Raw genomic sequence first — 23,100 nt, forward strand, 5'->3', positions numbered from 1 at the left:
ATGGCCGTGAGTCTGAGTGAACTCCGGGAGTTGGTGATGGACAGGGAGGCCTGGCGTTCTGCAATTCATGGGGTCGCAAAGAGTCGGACACGACTGAGTGACTGAACTGAACTGAACTGAGAATACTAAGATGTCACAAAGGGAGCATGGAAGCCACATAGATAATAGCTTCAGGAAGTGAAGCCATACTGCTCCCGGGCTAGAGGAACAGAAGGAAGAGGGTAAGATTATCAGAACTGTCAGAAGCTCAGAGGTGGTGCCCTGGGCCTGAGCCCTAGACCTCTGAGGAGATACTGCCCTGCTGGTTCCTCTGGGTAATGGGGCAATGCGGTGAGTTTACTTTGAGGTATATTTTAAAGATGAAAACTGGAACCAGTTGCCCCTATGAGATTGAAGAATCACTGCCAGGGTGACATCGACAGGGACAGCAGGCAAGTAGGAAAGACCAAGTCCCTTGATCTACATGTTTTTCCCTTCCAGTGTCCCCTACTGGCAGAACACATTAGAGAGCCAGATGCAAAATAGAATTGTTGTTGGCAGAGCCCCTGCTGCAGCACCCAGAGGAGAATATAGAACAACGAAGCTAAGAAGTGACTTAATAAACAGTACACACCCTGATACCTAGAATTTTACAGTACGAATATTAATCCTTTGGCTAAAGTCATCTGCATTTAAAAAAAAAATGTCCCTGGGAAAAGTGAAAATGCTAATGTTATTTTTCCTTTATAGCCCACTATGAGTAAGTTTATTAGATCCTTTCTAAAGAGTTAAATGGGGCTTCTCAGGTGGCATTAGTGATAAAGAAGCCACCTGCCAATGCAGGAGCTATAAGAGACGTGGGTTCAATCCCTGGGTCGGGAGAAATCCCTGGAGAAGGAAATGGCAACCCACTCCAGTATTATTGCCTGGAGAATCTCATGGACAGAGGAGCCTGGTGGGCTATGGTCCATAGGGTCACATGGAGTCAGACACAACTAAGCAATTTAGCACACAGTTAAATACAAGGGGAGGAAGGAAGAGTAATAGAGGGGGTACTTTCAGTGTAGTAGGAATAGACAGAGGATGCCTCTAAGGTGGTAGAGGGGGGAAAATAGTCAAAGGAAAAAAAAAAGACAGGGATTAAGGAAGACACATTTTTTACCAACTTAGAAATTTTGTAGGTGCTTGTCAGAGTTTCTAGGTCTTTGTTGATTACAACAACAAAAATAAACAGCTTGGAAATAGACAGGCCTCTCTGTCCCTTCGGTCAGCACTCCGACCTAATCAGCTTCAATAAGGGAAAATAAAAAACAAGACCCGTGACCAAGACCTGACAAACCACAGTAGCCATGGATGAGTCATGGAATGATTTAATTTGTACACTGACAGTCACTTAGTTAATCTGGGCAAAACCTTTCTAGTGACTGAATGACAGTAGCACCCTAATTAGAAAACTAAGGCCAGGATTACCCTAAATGGGGTTTTTCTGGTCTGAGGATTAATTAGAAAATCACTTATGTTTTCAAACTTGTGTTTGCAGATTTTTTTTAAAAAAATGATTTCTTCTTCATTCTGGCTGATTTGGATAGCAGATAAAAGTGATCTCTAATAAATTTAAATATCAAAATACTTTCATATGTTCATTCTGAATATCCATTTAAATTTAGTCAGCATCAAGTTGCTATTTCTGTGACAGGCACTGTGTAGGGCTGAACAAACATGAATGAATCTTCATTTTTGTCCTTAAGGGTTGACGGTTTAGCTCACAGAAGCTCTGGTTAGGAGCACATCCTGGAGTTTGTGGGACCTGGACCCTGAATCCCAGCTCTGCAGCAAACAAGCTGCATGATTCTGAGCTTTGATTTCCTAACTCATAATTTGATATATGTGAACTTTTTCACTGTCCAGTCCTAAAGATGGAGATAGTTTAGGACTGGCCTGAATTGATAATTACAGGATATCATTTTTTTCTCTCTTCCTCTTTTCTCTTCTTTCCTCCAACATTCGCTCTTCTTTCATCCAACATTCCTTCTTCTTTCCTCCACCCTTTGCTTCTCTTGCCACCTTCTCTTCTTCCGCTTCCTCCAGAATTATCCAGATTACCACCCATCTCCCTGGTTAGCTCGGTTCTGGGTACACCTAGCCAAGATCAGAGATACTGTTTGGCCCACTGTGTCTTTCCAATAGGAGTTCAGTCTCTAGCCGAGTAAATGCACATCCTCCTGTTATGTAACTGACATTTTGAAAATATTTATTAATTCAAACAATGTTTCTTTCACCTTTCTCTGCCATTGATAGGCAAGAATGGTTACTTATGCAGCACACTCTGTGCTTTAATGTTCCTCTAGACAGTACATTGGAATAGATGAGAGGAAGTTAATGTTATTATTAAAAGTACCTCAGATCCATTCTAATTATTTTTAAAAATCATTCCCAAATGTAGGCACTTTAACCATTAGTAGTATCAAATTAATTGTGACACACCTCACCATGGATGATGTCACATCAGGACTTTGTGACACATGGGTGAATTAAACTCCCAAGTCTGACTGTTCCTTCTTTTTCAAGAGCAATGAACATATCAGAAACGCTACTTTTCCTTGAGAAACACTTGCACGTGTGCATTTGCAGCATTGTTTATAATAATGAGACATTGGAAATACCCTAAATATCCACCAGCAGTAAAGTGAACCAACAAACTGTACTGTCCTCATATAGTAGACATCTAGGCAGCAGGAAATACTACTGGACTAGCGGCTTTTGGCCTTCCCTGGTGGCTCAGTGGTAAAGAATCTGCCTGTGAGTGCAAGAGATGTGGGTTGGATGCCTGGGTTGGGAGGATCCCCTGGAGAAGAAAACGGCAACACACTCCAGTATTCTTGCTTGGAAAATCTCATGGACAGAGGAGCCGGGCAGACTATCGTCCATGGAGTTGCCAAGAGTTGGACACTAATGAAGGGACTGAGCATGTACTCAGAGCACCTTTGATCAACATGAATGAACTCCCCATGGTTGCTCTGGGAAAGCAAGCTGCAGAAGAATGAGTAGAGCATGCCACCATTTCTGTAAAGGTTTAACCATACAGTATAATGCTGCATTTTTAGGGATATATGTGTGTGTGTGTGTGTGTGTGTGTGTGTGTGTGTGTTCAGTTCAGTTCAGTCTCTCAGTCGTGTCCGACTCTTTGTGACCCCATGAATAACAGCACACCAGGCCTCCCTGTCCATCACCAACTCCCGGAGTTCACTCAGACGCGTGTCCATTGAGTCAGTGATGCCATCCAGCCATCTCATCCTGGGTTGTCCCCTTCTCCTCCTGCTCCCAATCCCTCCCAGCATCAGAGTCTTTTCCAGTGAGTCAACTTTTCTCATGAGGTGGCCAAAGTACTGGAGCTTCAGCTTTAGCATCATTCCTTCCAAAGAAATCCCAGGGCTGATCTCCTTCAGAATGGACTGGTTGGAACTCCTTGCAATCCAGGGGACTCTCAGGAGTCTTCTCCAACACCACAGTTCAAACGCATCAATTCTTAGGCACTTAGCCTTCTTCACAGTCCAAATCTCACATCCATACATGACTACTGGAAAACCATAGCCTTGACTAGACGGACCTTAGTCGGCAAAGTGATGTCTCTGCTTTTGAATATACTATCTAGGTTGGTCATAACTTTTCTTCCAAGGAGTAAGCGTCTTTTAATTTCATGGCTGCAGTCACCATCTGCAGTAATTTTGGAGCCCCCAAAAATAAAATCTGACACTGTTTCTACTATTTCCCATCTATTTCCCATGAAGTGATGGGACCAGATGCCATGATCTTCATTTTCCGAATGTTGAGCTTTAAGCCAACTTTTTCACTCTCCTCTTTCACTTTCAGCAAGAGGCTTTTTAGCTCCTCTTCACTTTCTGCCATAAGGGTGGTGTCATCTGCATATCTGAGGTTATTGGTATTTTTCCCAGCAATCTTGATTCCAGCTTGTGTTTCTTCCAGTCCAGCATTTCTCATGATGTGCTCCACATAGAAGTTAAAAAAGCAGAGTGACAATATACAGCCTTGACGTACTCCTTTTCCTATTTGGAACCAGTCTGTTGTTCCATGTCCAGTTCTAACTGTTGCTTCCTGACCTGCATACAGATTTCTTAAGAGGCAGGTTAGGTGGTCTGGTATTCCATCTCTTTCAGAATTTTCCACAGTTTCTTGTGATCCACACAGTCAGAGGCTTTGGCATAGTCAATAATGCAGAAATAGAAGTTTTTCTGGAACTCTCTTGCTTTTTCCATGATCCAGCGGATGTTGGCAATTTCATCTCTGGTTCCTCTGCCTTTTCTAAAACCAGCTTGAACATCAGGGAGTTCACGGTTCACGTATTGCTGAAGCCTGGCTTGGAGAATTTTGAGCATTACTTTTCTAGCATGTGAGATGAGTGCAATTGTGTGGTAGTTTGAGCATTCTTTGGCATTGCCTTTCTTTGGGATTGGAATGAAAACTGACCTTTTCCAGTCCTTTGGCCACTGCTGAGTTTTCCAAATGTGCTGGCATACTGAGTGCAGCACTTTCACAGCATCATCTTTCAGGATTTGAAATAGCTCAACTGGAATGCTATCCCCTCCAGTAGCTTTGTTCGTAGTGATGCTTTCTAAGGCCCACTTGACTTCACATTCCAGGATGTCTGGCTCTAGGTGAGTGATCACACCATCATGATTATCTGGCTCGTGAAGATCTTTTTTGTACAGTTCTTCTGTGTATTCTTACCACCTCTTCTTAATATCTTCTGCTTCTGTTAGGTCCAGACCATTTCTGTCTTTTATCGAGCCCATCTTTGCATGAAATGTTCCCTTGGTATCTCTGATTTTCTTGAAGAGATCTCTGGTCTTTCCCATTCTGTTGTTTTCCTCTATTTCTTTGCACTGATCACTGAAGAAGGCTTTCTTATCTCTTCTTGCTATTCTTTGGAACTCTGCATTCAGATGCTTATATCTTTCCTTTTCTATATTAGGGGTTATAAAAACATTCCTGATAGGGGTTACCTCTGGGGAGAGGAATGCAATTGAGGAGGAACACCTAGGGGAACTTTGCCTGTGTCTGCAAACTGCCATTAGTGAAAAGTTGTTGTTGAATCACGAAGCCAGGATTCTTGGCCCCCGGAGGAGAAGAATTCAATCTGGGGCCAGAGACAAGGCTTGATCACTCAGAGCTTTTGTGTAATAAAGTTTTATTAAAGTATAAAGGAGATAGAGAAAGCTTCTGACATAGGCATCAGAAGGGGGCAGAAAGAGTGCTCCCTTGTTAGTGTTAGCAATGAAGTTATCTATTCTCCAGTGAATCCAAAGAATATCTGGAGGTTGTAAAGACCTCACCAGACCTACTCCCATAATTTATATTTTAAGATAACAGAATTAGCCAAAAGGTTAATCCAGAGACTGTCCTCAGGCAGAATACATTGTTGTTACATAATCCTAAGGAAGGTAGAGAAGGAAAAAAAGTTTGTCCTTTCTTCCTCCTTGAGAATTGCAGGCCCCTCTCTCCTTGGGGACCCCTAGACTTCTTATCAACCTGCCTAGGAAATGACTCTCATTAGCAAGTACAAAAGTGTTTGATGATAATCTCAATCCATTTTTGTGTATCTGAAAATATTTTATTAAGATAAAGCAATGCTTTTTAATACTTGATTTCAAAATATCAGATACTTTTTAATCAGGGCATATTAGAAGTTTGAGGGTCAGTAATCTTTATAAAGATTAAAAAGTACCTGATATTTTGAAAGTGGCTCAGAGTTTAAATTGTCTGCCTCCAATGCAGGAAGCCCAGGTTCAATCCCTGGGTTGGGAAGATCCCCTGGAGAAGGAAATGAACCCACTCCAGTATTCTTGCCTGGAAAATCCCATGGACAGAGGAGCTTAGTAGGCTACAGTCCACGGGGTCGCAAAGAGTCAGACATGACTGAGTGACTTCACTTTCACTTTCAATCTTTATAAAAGTGGCAAATAGCTAATATCATAAACCTACCATCTATGAGCACAAGCTGTACTGCCAGCACCACCTCCTAATCCTCAAACCTCCCTCTGAAGTGGGTATGATGGTTGATCCATTTGAAAGATCAGGATACTGAGGCTTAGGAAAGTTACTTTTTTCAAATTCAAATAGTCCTTGGCAGAACCAAGACTCTAACCGTGGTTTGTTTTACCTTGAACCAATAAAGTAGATGCTATCATAAGAAGTATTCTATCCATGAGGCAGCTGCTGCTTTCTGAATTGTGAGAAAAAAAATTTTTTTTAATTTTTTGAACATAATGATTTTTAAAATTGAGGTATAACTTACATGTAGTGATATTAGGTGTACAACATAGTAATTGATTATTTGTATGTGTTGCAAAATGATCACCACAATAAGTCTAGTTAACATCCATCATCATACATACTTATAAATTTTTTCTTGTGGTAAGTTTCAAGATTTGCTCTCTTAGTAACTTTCAAATATGCATTACAGTATTATTAACTAAATATACCATGCTGTACACTACACCCCCGTGACATTTATTTTATAGGTGCAAGTTTGTACCTTTTGATCCCTTTCACCAGTTTTACCCATTGCCACCTTCACCTGCAGCAGCCACCAGTATGTTCCTCTGTTCTCTGAATCTATGAGCTTGTTTTCTTTTTTTAAGATTCCACATGTATGTGAGCTCACACAATAGTTGTCTTTCCTTCTCTGACTTATTCCAGCTATCATAATGCCCTCATGGGTCACCCGTGTTGTCACATGGCAAGATTTTCCTCTTTTTTATGTCTGAGTAATATTCCATTATGTATGTATGTGTGTGTATATACATACACACACACACATTTTTTATCATTCATCAATAAGTGGACACTTAGGTTGCTTCGATATCTTTGGCTGTTATAAATAATGCTGCAATGAACAGGGGGGCACTTTTCAAGATAGTATTTTCATTTCTTTCCATGAAATACCCAAAAGTGGAATTGCTAAATCATATGGTAGTTCTATTTTTAATTTTTTTTTGAGGAACCTCCATACTCTTTTCAATAGTGGCTGCACCAGTTTAAAATCCCACTAGCAGTGCAGAAAGAAAGTGAAAGTGAAGTCACTCAGTCAGGTCCGACCCTTTGCAACCCCATGGACTACAGTCTACCAGGCTTCTCCGTCCATGGGATTTTCCAGGTAAAGAGTACCGAGTGGATTGCCATTTCCTTCTCCAGGGGATCTTTCCAACCCACAGATCGAACCCAGGTCTCTTGCATTGCAGGCTGACGCTTTACCCTCTGAGCCACCAGGGAAGCAGTGCAGAAGGATTCCCTTTTCTCCTCAGCCTCACCAATACTTCTTGTTTCTTGTCTTTTTGATAATAGCCATTCTGACAGGTCTGAAGTGGTATCTCACCGTGGTTTTGATTTTATTTTCTCTGATGGTTAGTGATGTTGAGTATCTTTTCGTGTTGGCCATCTGTATGTCTTCTCTAGAAAAATGTCTATTGAGGTCCTCTGACAATTTCTTAATCGGAGTATATTTTTTTTGCTATTGAGCTGTATGAGTTTTTAAAAATATATTTCTGATATTAATCCCTTTTTAGATATATGACTTGCAAATATGCCTTTTCATTCCATAGGTTATTTTTTTGTTGATGGTTTCCTTCTCTGTGCAGAGGCTTTTTAATTTGAGGTACTCCCACTTTTTAATTTTTGCTTTTGATACCTTTGCTTTTGGTGTCAAAAAAAGAAAGAAAAAAAAAAAGGTTGTCAAAACCAGTGTCAGGGAGCTTACTTCTTATGTTTTCTTCTAGGAGTTTTATGGCTTCAGGACTTAGATAGTAGTCCAGTTTCATACTTTTGCATATAGCTCTCCAATTTTTCCAGTGCCATTCATTGAAGAGGCTGTCCTTTCCCCATTGTATACTCTTATATCCTTTGTCAATAATTAATTGACCATATATGTGTGAGTTTATTTCTTGGCTCTGGATTCTGTCCCACTGAGCTACGTGTCTATTTTTATGCCAATACAATATTGTTTTGATTAGTACAACTTTGTAGTGTACTTTGAAATTAAGGCGTGTGATACCTCCAGCTTTGTTCTTCTTTCTCAAGATTGCTTGCTTTGGATATTCAGGGTTTTTTATGATTATATACAAATTTTAGGATTTTTTTCTATTTATGAGACAAATACCATTGGAATTTTGAGAGCAGTTAAATTCTATAGATTGCTTTGGGTGATATGGATATTTTAACAATATTAATTTTTCCAAGCTATGAGCATGGGATATCTTTCCATTTTTGTCTTCAGTTTCTTTCATCAATATCTTACAGTTTTCAGTGTATAGGTCTTTGGTTAAATTTATTCCTAGATGTTTTATTATTTTTGATGCAATTGTAAATGTGATTGTTTTCTTAATTTCTCTTTCTCATAGCTCATTATTAGAGTATAGGAATGCAACAAATTTTTGTATATTGATTTTGTATTCTACAACTTTATTGGATTTGTTAATTCTAACAGTTTTTTTAGTGGAGTCTTTAAGGTTTTCTATAAATAATACATCATCTACAAATAGTGACAGTTTTGCTTCTTCCTTTCCAATTTGAATGCCTTTTATTTCTTTTGCCTAATTGCTCTGTCTGGGACTTTCAATACTATGGAGGGGTGGGGGAAGTTTGGTGTTTCTTTTCCTTTTTTTTTTTTCCAGTTATTAAGAGGTAATTGAAATATAGCAGTATATAATGTGTATAGCATAATGATTTAACTTACATCATGAAATGATCATCACAGTAAGTACAGTAAACATCCAACACTATGTTGAATAAAAGTTTTGAGAGTAGACCTCCTTATCTTGTTCCTGATCTTAGAAGAAAAGCCTTCAGTTTTTCACTGTTGAGCATGTTAGTTGTGGGCTTGTCATGTATAGCTTTTACTCATAAAGACTTCTTAAATGTTTCATCACTCTAAAGAGTCTAATTTTCTCTAACATATTTCTTTCTCATTGTGTTTTTGTCTTTGTTTTATTCTCTTTTATGTTAATGGATTTCTTCAGATACCTGGCAATCTTTGGATGACTGTTCATATTTAAGAATAGGAAATGCAGAATAAGAGAAGTTCAGAGTATAAGGTGGGAACTGTCAACTTATGTGGGCCTTATGGCTGAGGGGTTTCAGTTTAAAGTCTCTAGTGTCACTATCTTTGGATTTTTTTTATCTTAGGCTGGTTAGATTCCCCAGAGAAGTATTTGCCAGTCTTCTGCCCAGAAAGTCAAGGCCTAGCTGCTAGCATTTTAGAGCCTAAATGGCTGAAGATAGTTGAGTCTCGGCTTCTAGAATGCAAATATTCACTTGATCCTCCAGTTTTTACTATGGTACCCATACTCCTAACTATGCCTGAATGTCTTCAGTTCAGAGATTGTATTATCCTATTAAAAAAAAGGGAAAAGAAACAATCTCCAGCATTCTGTTAGAGAGGGCTTCCCTAGTAGCTCACCTGGTAAAGAATCCACCTGCAATGCAGAGGACTTGGGTTTGATCCCTGGGTTGGGAAGATCCCCTGGAGGAGAGCATGCAACCCAATCCAGTATTCATGCCCGGGGAATCCTCATGGACAGAGGAGCCTGCGGGGCTCTAGTCCACAGGATTGCAAAGAGTCGGACACAACTGAGTGACTAAGCACAGCACAGCATTCTGTTTGAGTACAAGCGAGGACCTGGGGATCTAACATCTTCCTAAACAACTTTCAACTAGTAGTTACTTTAGCATCCCTTGCAGACTACTTCTAGAGGTCACTGTGTCCCAGTTCTGAGATTTTGTAGCATAAATACATAGCTTTTCTTGCTTTTCCCCAGAGCTGGGTTAGTATTCCTCTTCTTCTGGTCTCCTAACTCTGTTACCACCTGTCTGTCTGCTTTTCACACTCCAGTGCTTCTTTGCTGCTGTTTTCCGCTATCCCTGTCCCTTGAGTGTTACACCTTTATTTAAACACAAACAAACATTACTCTTGTTTTCATGGGGTTTTAAGAGAGAAAAAAAAATCGAATGCAATTGTTTAATTTTCCATCTTTACCTAAAAGTCTCAAGGGCAATTATTTCTTAATTTGCATTTAATATGCAAATAGCAAAGGTAAGATTGTGAAGTATGATTAGGAATGACCACTGGAATAAAAACATCTCACATTGCTTTTTATTCCAGTAGCTTATCACCTAAAAAGAGGTTTGAAAATTTTTACCAATCAGATAAATAGTATATATTTAGTCTGAGAATCGTTTTATCCTTTTACTCATAACAGTATTCTTAAGAAGTTAGCGGAATTCCCTGGCTGTCCAGTGATTAGGGCTTGACACTTTCACTGCCAAGGTCCTGGGTTTAATCCCTTGGCTGCATGGTGCAGACAAGAAAAAAATGAGTTAGGTATTGCCCTGCAGTAGCCTAAAGCCCACAAAACTATCAAAATAGGCCTTGTCACATAAAAAATTAATTGGTTGCTTTGTTCCTACTTAGATTTTCATTAACTTCAGGATGTACTTTCAGTGACAATTAATTGTATCACCTTTGTTTCTGCTTGTTAAAAAGAGATGTCTATTTAAAAGTCTAATTAATAAAGTTTCCTGAAATATTTATCCTGAAGGCATTAACCTTCACTTTTCTTTTTTGTATTATGAAATAGTACAATTTCAGCCATCATGAAAGACTGATCTGTTGGTCATCGACTGCCATGTAAGGGTAAAACTCACTGACTTAAAACAATGCATGTTATATTTGCTTATGATTCTTTGAGCATTTTGTGCTGGGTTCACCTGATCAGTTCTTCACTGGATTCAGATGGAGTCAACAGGAGGTTGAAATCATCTCTTTGCTTCGCCAGGCTGGACAGTCTAAAATTATCTCCCTTTGCGTGTCTGGTGGGTGGTGCATGCTTGTGGCTGGGTTTTCTTTCCATGCGGTCATTTATCTTCAGAGAGGCTAGTCAGACTTCTGTATGTTGGTAGCCTTGGGGCTTTGTTCCAAATGGACAGGAGTGGGTGCTCAGAGCCTGGGCCTCAGCTCACAAAAATCACTTCTTCCACGTTCTGTTGATGAAAGCTAGTCACAAAACTCACTCAGAGAGGTGAAGAGATAGACTCTACCTCTTAATGGAAGAAGCAAGAAATTCACATCACAAAGGGATGTGTATACAGGAATGGGAGGAGTTGTGGCTGCTTTTTTTTTTTTTTTTTTTTTTTGCATTCCACCAGAGTCTTCCTTCTGGCATAAAATTTATTTACGTTTTTCCCACATAGAAAATATGCTCATTCCCATTTCAGGATCCCCAGAGGTCTCAACCCAATATGACATTAGGCTCAAAGTCCAGGATCTTTTGTTGCAACATCAGGTTCAGCTGAGGATGAGAATCCCTGGAAGCAGCTCTTCAGGGATAGTTCTTCTTGGACAAGAGGCCTGTTCATGTAAAAAGCAAATTAACTGCCTGTTATGTTTCCAACAGACCATGAGGAGGGATGCAAGCATGCTCAGTCACATCTGTCTCTTTGCATCCCCATGGACTGTAGCCCACTAGGCTCCTCTGTCTGTGGGATTTCCCAGGCAAGAATACTGAAGTGGGTGGCCATTTCCTTCTCCAGGGTATCCTTCCACCCAGGGATCGAACCTTCATCTCTTGTGACTCCTGCTTTGGCAGGCACAGTCTTGACTACTGCACCACCTGGGAAACCCAAAGAGCAATGGGCCCTGGATAATTACAATAAATGCTTCCATTCAAAATGGAGGGCAGCAGAAACAGAGCGGTTCTAACACCCAGTGGGGCAGTTGCTTCAAGCCCCTGTACTCTAGGGCCAAGAAAAATACCCTGATTAATTATCTGGTTCTATTTCTTTCTTTACCATGTCTTAGATTTTTAATTTATAAGTCAATAATGTAGCTATAAATCTAACATAATTAGACAGCACCACCTATAGGTAGTTAAATGCTTTTTGAGGAAGTTTCCACCTGAAGTTTTAAACCATGGAGATTTTCATACCTTGGAAGACTGTTGTTTATTTTTACCAATCGCAGAAATTTCATAAAATAGGCATTAAGCCAAATTTTTAAAAAACCTCTTCATTGCCTTTATTTTCCCCAAAGTAGTAACAATTACAAAGAAACCATAATTATAAAATAAAACTGATTTTCAGAATCTTTAAGTTAGAGGGAAAAAAGTAAAATTTACCTGTGATATAATCGGACAGTTTCTGCAACATTCAGTGGGTCTCTAGAGACCACAGCTCCAGGTGGTCTGGAGTTAAACCTCAGTTTCACAGCATATTCCTAACCCTAACCTTCCATTTTGGAGGAAAGGAGATTGGCGCCTCCCCAAGTAAAAATCGAGAGCTGTTCTCCTCCAGGGAAGGCAGGAGAGGAGAGACCCTGGAGGGCAGTCAGCGGGAGCTTCAGGCTCAGGCCCACATGGTACTTAGTGAGCAGATCAGCAGGGCCTCCTTCACAGGGCAGGATGGAAGCATGGAGAAAGTCCCCTTCACACACACATGCATATTAGCAGACCTGGGCTTCCAGTGTTCCTTTTACAAAAGAATGGGAAGATTTGGAGGAAGGCATTTGGTTTTTGAATTGCTGATTGTATGACTTCGTGTGTATTACAGAATCACTCCAGGGGGGAGGATAAGGAGATAGATGTTTAGAGCCTTCATCCTATAGTTGATCCTCCACCAATTCAGCAGTTTTTGCCCTCCTCACCACGAAAATGGTTCTTGTTTGTTCTGCAAGTAAGAACAGACCTAGAAGAGAAATTACAGTTTTCCCTTTAAACTTTCTTTTTTCTAAAATGTCCATTTTTTGTAGGTAGTCCTTATGATAAAAATTTCTTAAGTGTGTACAGTGAAGTTCCCTTCCTACCTTCCCAGTCACCTAGTCCTTCCCAGAGGCAACCAGTGTATCCAGATGTCTATACATCCTTCCATAGTCCTCCTGTACATGCACTGGCCAACATATATGTCAGTATGTATGTCTATGTACTTCTTTCCATGTATGCACTTTTATTTTGGACACAAATAGCTGTGTGACTGATCTGAATCTTGTTTTTGCCCTGTAGTATCTTGCAGAATTTTAATATCTGCACTGAGCTTCATTAATCTCTCTATAGCTGCAGAGTGTTCCATTGTAGAGCTCTACCAGTATTTGTTTATCCTCTCCTCCACTGGTAAATTATTTAGATCATTTCTGGAGTTTTGCTATGATAAACCATGCCACGATGAACATTCTTGTACATCTGTCACTTGGCATGTGGGTGAGCATACTTGTAGAATAAATTTCTAGAGGGGAATCGCTAGGTCAGAGGAGATGTGATGAGGATATATGAATAATTCAGATAGACCTGGTCAAGGTACACTCATAGAATTTGTACTTGTTTGCTGCCCCATCAGCAGTGTGTGAAGGCAGAGCTGAGTTTCTAAGCCCAGGTAGAGTCCTGATACATCACAGACTAAGCATCAGGCCTTATGTTTGTCAAAACAGCTCAGCTTCCATGGTGTGTGGTTCCTGCATGCGTGTGTTTGTGTCTGATTTCATTTGGAGAGGGTTGTTTTGTAAGTGGCTAAGAGAAGCTTGAGAATCATGATGCGGGACATCATCACTGTTCTTCCTCTTAACCCTCCAGCTTGAAGGAGTGACAGAGAAAGTGAGATGGCTCCATACACTGCAAGAATATCCTTAGACAAGTAACATGGAGAGAGTGGCTCATGTGGTAGCTGGAAAGATGAAGTAGGTAGATTCATAGGAAGCAGGCGTGGAGGTAAAGGTCTAATGAGATGAGATTTAGTCTCCCGCTGCTGCCGCTAAGTCACTTCAGTCGTGTCCGACTCTGTGCGACCTCATAGATGGCAGCCCACCAGGCTCCCCTGTCCCTGGGATTCTCCAGGCAAGAACACTGGAGTGGGTTGTCATTTCCTTCTCCAGTGCATGAAAGTGAAAAGTGAAAGTGAAGTCACTCAGCCGAGTCCGACTCTTAGCCACCCCATGGACTGCAGCCCACCAGGCTCCTCCATCCATGAGATTTTCCAGGCAAGAGTACTGGAGTGGGGTGCCATTGCCTTCTCCGGATTTAGTTTCCTAGACCCCCATATTGGGCTTCCCTGGTGTCTCAGACGGTAAAGAATCTGCCTGCAATGCAGGAGACCTGGGTTCGATCCCTGGCTTGGGAAGATCCCCTGGAGGAGGGCATGGCAACCCACTCCAGTATTCTTGCCTGGAGAATCCCCATGGACAGACAAGCCTGGTGGGCTAAAGTTCATGGGGCCACAAAGAGTTGGACATGACTGAGCAACTAAGCACAGGAGCAGGCCCCCATGTTAACTAAGGGTCTTCAGAAGATCTCATTTGTTCTCACTAAGCCCAACTTTAAGAGCTTGTCACATGCCAAGCCCTGTACTAGTACTGGAAATAAAGACACACATGGCCAGTCCCTGCTCTAAAGAAGCTCATACAGAAAAGTCACGTAAGCAGAAAAGTTCTATATAAAAGTTACAGAAACAACAAGAGTGGTAACAGCTGACTCTGAGAGCCTATTAAATGCCAGACAGGGCTCAGCAGTGCTCATCATCTCACCTGCTGCTGCTGCTGCTGCTAAGTTGCTTCAGTCGTGTCCGACTCTGCAACCCCATAGGCGGCAGCCCACCAGGCTCCGCCATCCCTGGGATTCTCCAGGCAAGAGTACTGGAGTGCGTTGCCATTTCCTTCTCCAATGCATGAAAGTGAAAAGTGAAAGTGAAGTCGCTCAGTTGTGTCCAACTCTTCGCGACCCCATGGACTGCAGCCCACCAGGCTCCTCCGTCCACGGGATTTTCCAGGCAAGAGCGGGTTGCCATTGCCTTCTCCATCATCTCACCTAATTCTGCAAAAATCTTATTGGAGGATGATTCCAGTTTTATCCCATCCCACGGATAAGGAAACTGAGACCCAAGAAGTTGAGGGATGGTCCCAACACCCCATAGTAAGTGACAAAGCTGGGGTGCAGGTTGAGGTCAGTCTCACTTCCAAGTCTTAAGGGAAAGCAGGAGTGATGTTGGAACTAAAAGTTCATATCCCTCCTCCATGAAATGGTTTTATGCTTCATTCTCTTTTTGTAGCACCATAATACTTTTCAGGGTGAGGGTGGGGGGTCAGGGAAGACTTTTGGAGGGAGATATGACCTGAGCTGTGGCTCTAAGGATAAGTAAGAAGCAAGGAGAACAGTTCCAGCAGAGCTGACCTCCAGGAGTCAGAAGTTTGTCCCAGGGAGGCAGATGAGTGGCATGGATAAGATGAGAGCTCTGGAGCCAGACAGCCTGAGTTTACATCTGGGCTCTGCCTCTTATTAGCTGAGTGACACTGGGTACATCACTTAACCTCTCTGATTCTATTCCTGTAATGTGGGGGCTATAAAGTACTTTCCTCCCAGGTTATTATAAGCATGACATGAGTTAACATATCTGGAGCTGGTGGCCGGCAGCACAGGTTCTCTATATTTGTTCCCATTATAGAATCTCTAGGATCCAGGTATGACCTAGATGTAAAGGAGAGGAAAAGAAAATTGTGAGGTTCGCCTGTGATGCTTATTACAGAGAATGATTACATGAGCTCACAAAATGTAATGCAATCCTATTTAAAAAAAAAAAAAAAGGAAGCAGAAAATCATTTAATGGAGGAGCAAGAGACCCGGGCTTTTAGTCTGGAATTGTCTTGTCAAGCATGGTTATGCTTATCAGCTTTCAGTTATTTAAAATTGTGAGTCAAAACAGACTTTTTTATTTGTTGTCTACTTTATGACATCTTTATGGGTGTTAAAATGTAATAGTCTATCTCAAATAAGGTGAAAAGGCAGAGGAGAATAAGATCAAAGGAACTACATTTGCTGTAACTCTCAGTTTTCCCCGCTTCCTCTTTGACGCCATAAAATGTTTTCAGATAACCCTAGAGAAGAGATAAGATAAATGCTGCTGCTTTCTCATTTACCCACAAAGCATTTATCTCTCCTGTATCAAGTCAAGTTACTTTATTCTGAAAAGTAAATTCCATAACCGAATGTAAGATAAGTGCAATAGAAGCGAACAGAAAGCTCTTATCCAAGGAATCCATCCATGTGATTTACATTTTGTCTTCATATTCTCTGGCTTTTTTCTCCTTTATCCCAATCTCACATCCTCAATTCTGTTCCACTGTCAAACCCCATGCCTGGACCACTCTTTCTGTAGGCCAGTTTTTAGATGACTTGAGTAACTCCCAGGAATTCATCTTATTTTTAAAAAAATTAACAGCAATTTCCAACATAAATTCACACAAACCCTCTCTTACTCCTATTCAAAAACCTATACCTTTACTGTGTACTAGCCACTCACTTGGAGAAGGCAATGGCACCCCACTCCAGTACTCTTGCCTGGAAAATCCCATGGACAGAGGAGCCTGGTAGGCTGCAGTCCATGGGGTTGCTAATAGTCGGCCATGACTGAGTGACTTCACTTTCACTTTTCACTTTCCTGCATTGGAGAAGGAAATGGCAACCCACTCCAGTGTTCTTGCCTGGAGAATCCCAGGGACTGGGGAGCCTGGTGGGCTGCCGTCTATGGGGTCGCACAGAGTTGGACACGACTGAAGTGACTTAGCTGCAGCAGCCACTCACTCGCTCCTGGGGCTACAGAAATTATTACAGTTCAGCCTTTTGTCTTATGTGGGAAAAGGCATGAACAAGGAGGTTGATTCTGCCCATATCTGCCTCATGTTCCTTTCCTTTGTGGTTTATCTTTCCCACTAGACTGCAAGCCTCTCAAGGTCAAAGATTTTATCTGCTTTATTTCCCACTGGATAATCATTACCCTACAGAGTGTTCTCCATAACCATTTACTGAATTCATTAATGAAAATAAATATATGGCTATACAGCATGATCAGTAAATTGATATGTTTGCAAGATAAAAAAGAGCTTAGAGGAGAGAATAAATAGTAAACTCCTTGGAGGGCAGAAGAGTGGCTGGAGGGGTTGGGAGACCTGCTGAGGAAAGCGACTTCTGAGTTGAGTCTTGAGGGCAATAACTGCCACTATTGATAAGCCTTACATAGTGTCCAGTTCAGGCAACATACTGAATAAAAGTCTACTGAGGTAAGGAACTATAATTTATGAAGTAATTATACTTACAGTATCTCTTGTATTTGACCATTCAACTCATTACTGGGTGGGGAAGACCTGGCCATTTCATGCTGCATTGTGTGGTCCTGGAAGCTCTATCTGTTGGCTCAGGGTAGGAGTACCTACCAGGAAACTCAGTGTTGTGTGTGTGTGTGCTCATATGAGTCCTGTGAGAAACAGTGGAGGCCAGATGGGCCTTTGGCTAAGAGAGAAGCAGTCTTAAGTATGTGCTGTAGAAGAAGGGTGGTCCATCCAGGAGAGAAGGTGGGAAAGGAACGGACAGAGGCTGTTTCTAGTGACTCAGCCCTGAGCCAGGCCAGAGCGATTACCTAAGACCTGTGTCCATCACCCACGCCAGTTTCAGATGTTAACATTCCTGAAAAATCATGTGATTACGACATGGGAGAGGATGAAGTGGAAGACAAAAGGAGATAAAAGCAAAATGAATTTTTAGTTGAATTTATCTGATGACGTTACTGAGGGAAAAAACAGGATGTGAGGCATGGACTTGTTATTAGTTGCAAGTTTCTTAATTGTATTTAGCTCTAGCCCCTTCCTAACACAGTGATGTAAATGACTGGGAGGTTGAGAACCCAAACTGCTAAGATTCATGAGCCTCTTGCCTCTGGTGTGATCTTGGGGTCGGGGGGAGGGGGATTCCTCATGCTATTCCAGACTTACCCTCTCTGTGACAGATGGAAGACATAGCTCTCTAAGTCACACCAAATTATATCAAAGATTAGATCCCTCAGCTCCAATTAATCCTTAACTTGTGTTTTCAATATGTGTGTACAGCTTCATCATACACAACAAAGACACTTTCTTCAACAATGCCACAAGAAGTAGAATTGTACATCATATTTTACAAAGAATAAAGTATGAAGAAGGAAAAAACAAAATTGGTAAGTAGTATATCAGTGTAACAAGTTACATTTGATTTGGAGGATTGCAGACTTTGCCCTTTGGTTTTATTACATTGATATCAATTCTAGAAATGCTTGTGATTTATAAAGCCTCTAACTGCACAGTTCCTTGATGGATAACTCAGAAGTGTGAGACCTTAATAGATTGCTTTTTAAAAGATAACACATCATCTCATTTATCTTAGACCATGGAAAAGTGCTCTCAGTTCAACAAATATTTAAGGAGTGCCCATTTTGTGCCAGGTGGGCTTCCCAGGTGGTGCTAGTGGTAAAGAATCTGCCTGCCAATGCAGGAGGTGTAAGAGACCCCGGTTTGATCCCTGGGTCAGGAGGATCCCCTGGAGGGAGAGCATGGCAACCCACTCCAGTATTCTTGCCTGGAGAAGGCCATGGACAGAGGAACCTCGTGGGCTACAGTCCACAGGATCGCAGAGAGTCAGACACAACTGAAGTGACTTAGCATGCATTGTGCGCCAGGCACTGAGCAAGATGTTAGGGAGATGAGCACAGTTCTCTCCTGCAGTGTATGTTCAAGAAGTTAAGAACAGACAATAAATAAGTAAATACAGTACATAACATGAAGAAATTGAAATGGATGATGTTATAGAGATTGACTAGGGGGTAGAGATCATGCTGAGATGGCGTGGTCAGGGAATGCTCTTCTGAGAAGCTGGAATTTGAACTAAAACCTGAATGACAAGAGGGAGCCAGTGTGTGGAAAGATGCAGAAGCAGGCACAGGGAGCTGTTATACATAAGTAAATTCTCCAAATAATCACCACCCCCAGCAAATAACCTCCACATATTACACTGGGGATATTTGTGTGAGAATCTTTCCATAATATATTACCAAATTTCCTGCCTTATTAAGTAGATTACTATATACTAGGAAGATTTGGGGAGCTTTGTCCATATCTCTGCCCCAGCAAGATTTTTATTTATGCTTTGAATGATGACCTATGTCACTCATGGTCTAATCAAGAGATAAAAAATCACACAGAATTTGAACAGAAAAGTGAAAGTAAAAGTCGCTCTGTCCTGTCTGACTCTGCAACCCCGTGGACTATACAGTCCATGGAATTCTCCAGGCCAGAATACTGGAGTGGATAGCCTTTCCCTTCTCCAGGGGATCTTCCCAACCCAGGGATCGAACCCAGGTCTCCTGCATTGCAGGTGGATTCTTTACAAACTGAGCCACAAGGGAAGCCCAAGAATGCTGGAGTGGGTGCCTATTCCTTTTCCAGCGGATCTTCCCAACCCAAGAATTGAACTGGGGTCTCCTGCATTGCAGGTGGATTCTTTACCAACCAAACTATCAGTTTGATAACTTTTCCTTGAACAGGAAAAGTTAATGTAAATAATTAACTGTGATGGAGGTTTGGAGTAATGGAAGACTGACTAGTAAAGAGCAAGAAGAATTCTAAAGAATAGAGGAGAAGATGCCCCACACCAAAGCTGAGATGGAGACCTTGTTAGAAGGGGTGCAGTTGTGGATCATTGGATGGCAGAGCAGTTAGCTGGGGTTTCTGTGCCAGCAGGATTCTCTGTGAATCCGCCCTCTCAAGTTCTGGGAGAAGCTGGCTAGAGGGGTTCCAAAGGAACCTCTTCACTGGGAGATGTTGCCCAGCGTCATCATCCTATGATGCTGTTCAAAGGCCCACCTGCCCTTGAGGAGATCCCAGGGCTGCTGGCTACCATGAACTACATGTGCCGGGTTCCACAGAGGCTATGAGTTGCAGAAGCCTGCTGGGAGGAGCATACTAGTACCAGGAAAACAAATTCCTCCCTCCCCTACTATCCCTCTAGGGCCTTCTACTGACAAAGCTTAACACTGCAGCTTCTGGCAAACGAGAAATATTTACAGGGTCCAACTCCATTACTGCAAAGCTAAGGAGCAGTCAACTGATGACTGGCACAGAGCCTAAACAGTTCGCTCACCAGGCTTTCAGGTGGAGTGGAGACTGGAAGGATGCACTGTGTTAGTCACTTGAGATTAGGATCCTGAAAGAGCTCAGTGATCTGGAAATCTCAGCCACATCTGAAAGATGACTTTCAATAGTTTGTAAATGTTAAGTGCTATACTCAAATTCAGCAAAATAGCTACCTTGGTACCGTGTGGGAGAAATATTACTCAACACATCATAAAGAGGGACAAACTTGGGAGGTTTAGTTGAATGCAAGTGTGTCACTAGTATGGTGAAGCTGCCAAAGACTACTTTGATTGCAAGCTGTATAAATTAAAATATAATAGGGGGAATCAGATACGTGGTCCAGATCTGAATACACCTGGAATAGTATGTTCAGTGAGAGTCAGTGTAGGTGGGTATGGTGACTTTGAGCCAGATTTAGGACTTTCTTGACTTACATAGGGTTATGGGTTAGCACATCCTTAAATTCTCTGCAGCAGTCATCCATCCTTGAGACACATCCTCTTCATAATGTCCTCCATGGCCATTCCAGCTCAGAGGAGTCTTTTCTTCTTCTGAATTTCTATGGAAATTATTTTTACAGTCTATATGGTAATTAGCCATGTACAACTCTTCTTTTATTATCTTGAATTATTTGCTTTCAATGACAATGAAAATTCTACCAACTAAAGAGAACCAATGTTAACATTTTGTGTACTGAATAACTTAAATATTATGTTAATTACTCTTCATCTTTATACCTCATTTGTCCATGTGATTTTTTTTTTTTAGCAAACTTAGGATATGCTACACATACATTTTTTTCCATCTTTTTCTTGGTTAACAGCATAGCAGGAACATACTAGAAAACAAGTGAGTAGAAGTGAAGTAGTAGTAGATTAGGGCAGTAGCTATTCTGGATTATTTCATAACATGCAAAGAATTTTTAAAACCAGTCTCTTCACTAATATTGGTAGTATAATATTAGCATACCTCACAACTCGTTGTAATATACTAGGGTGTTGAGAATCTGCAGTTAAAAACTGCTAGTCTAGATAATAAGCTTCTCAGTTATAAATGAGTTGCCGTATTTGTCTTTGTATCATCATTGCCTAGCACAGTATGTGGCATACAGGCAGATTGCTTGTTGAACCAAATTGAAAATCTTTTAAACATGATCAGTGTCTAACCATCAGCATTCTTACACAATCAAAGACTATACAGTGAGGCCATACAGCAATTATTGTGCTTAAATTTTTGCAGCTAAAAATGTGGGTTATTTTCATAGCTCGTCAAGATGGAGACAGAAAAAGGGCAGCAAGAATGATTTGTAAATGTTATGAAAAAACACAGGATATGTAGTATTGTTACTAGTAAGAAATGATTGTTGTAAAAATTTCTCTTATTTGATGAAAGAAGAAATCTATCAAGAACCCCAGTGCTTTGAAAATCAGTGAGGAACTGAAAAAATGTCTAATTAGAAATAACCAACCACAAAGTAAATTACTAACCAAGGATCAGACATTATGATGAAAAATTTGAAGTTCAAGTATAAATGCTCTGTTGACCCAATGTTTCATTATCATCTTCAGTTTCATAATTAAAAGAAACATGTTATAAGAAAATTTAATTCATCAATAGAATTAATGTTTACCTTATGTTATTTTCTGGCTGAAACTCTTTTTGAAAGTGGCATCTTACATGGGTCAACATGGATTAGAGATAATACAAAAATATGGTTTGTAGACATGATTTATGAGGGTATTTCAGTGGAGCAAAAACTACCACAATATAAGTTTTTTGACTTCACTCAGATTATTACAACTCTGAAAATCAAACCTAGTGAATTCCATTTTCAAAACAGAGCAATTAATAGATTAAAAGACTTATTTAACGGTATAAGTACATAAAATAAATCTTGATATTAATTTGTAGTTTCAAAACTGATGCTCAAAGGGGAAGACTTTAAATATTAACCATTTTCTCATTTTTCAGGACTTTGATAAATTATCACAAATTCACAAGGGTCATCATCAGAAGTCTCTTATTATGTCCCTATGAATCTTTTGCTATTATCTGAGATATCTGAAAGTGATTGATAATCTATGTAGAATTCTTGATAGAATCTCCAGGAAGTCAAAGTTTTCTACATAATCAATCATTTGTTCATTCATTACAAAGGTATTTATTGAGGGCCTCCTCTATGCTAGACAAAGCCCTACGGGTATTTATACTTCAGGCGTCTTTCTTAGGCATTTAGAGTTAATGTCAAAGCATCTTAAAATACATTTAATCATGTTACCATGATTAAAAGTACCTAAACATTGATTGATCCTCCATCAATAAAAAGTGAATCAGTGCATGTTTCATTTTCCAGTTAGGCTAAGCCTCTGGCCTCTAATCAGGATCTGAAACATGGAGAGCACTCATCTAAAAGCTGCTTGAGAGACATCCTTCCAGTCATCTTCTTTGAAGTACATTTTAGGAAGTAGTATCACTCTTGATCTGAGAGAAACTTTAAAGATCAGAACATTATACTTCCACTTCTGGCCAAGATGGAGTAACAGGCACAAGATTACTCTGCTACCTGAAACAATCAGAAAAGAAAAGACAAAACGTATGAGACAACTATTTTCAAAACACTGAGCACTGGGCAGCCAAGAACAGGGATCCTTGAGAGACAGAAAACAAATGAGGTGAACCCTACAGTTGCCCCAGCTTCCTCTCTTGAGATGATTTCTAGATAGCAGCAGAGGGAAAAGAACCCGCACAGAACCTAGTAGACTCCCCAAGTCGAAAAGATGATGTTGAGAGTCCAGGAGACCAAGGCCGCCAGAGTTCACAGGGCAACACACCAGAAAACAGAGAGCTTCACGGAGAACCCTGAAGATCTGCAGAGAGCCTCCTCAAGTATTTAGAGTACTGACTAGTACACACATCAGAAAACTACCCAAGGCCAGAGAAAGAGCAACCCAAAGGGAGTGCCAATGAGACTAGTAGAGCACCTCATAATTCAATAAGCATTAAATATAGATGGTTTGAAAATCCCAATCCAGAATTCAGAAGTTGACATTAAATAATAAAGCAAGACCTATTTTTTTTTGCTGTATGCAAAAAAACACTCTTTAAAGACAGAAATAGCTTAAAGTAAAAGAATCAAAAAA

The 23,100-nt window shown here is 40.7% G+C and overlaps 1 protein-coding gene across 7 annotated transcripts in view; it reads left to right on the forward strand.

Moving 5' to 3' along the window:
* ANO4 (anoctamin 4) overlaps window positions 1–23,100 on the forward strand; it is a 454,665-nt gene that overhangs the window by 330,155 nt on the left and 101,410 nt on the right. For all 7 annotated transcript variants that reach the window (XM_060413101.1, XM_060413102.1, XM_060413100.1 and 4 more), the window contains one exon: window positions 17,903–18,009. In XM_060413101.1, coding sequence (XP_060269084.1) covers window positions 17,903–18,009 — 107 coding nt within the window. The remainder of the gene's footprint in view (window positions 1–17,902; window positions 18,010–23,100) is intronic.

The sequence above is a fragment of the Ovis aries genome, chromosome 3 (genome assembly GCF_016772045.2).
Source record: "Ovis aries strain OAR_USU_Benz2616 breed Rambouillet chromosome 3, ARS-UI_Ramb_v3.0, whole genome shotgun sequence".
Classification (NCBI taxonomy): domain Eukaryota; kingdom Metazoa; phylum Chordata; class Mammalia; order Artiodactyla; family Bovidae; genus Ovis; species Ovis aries.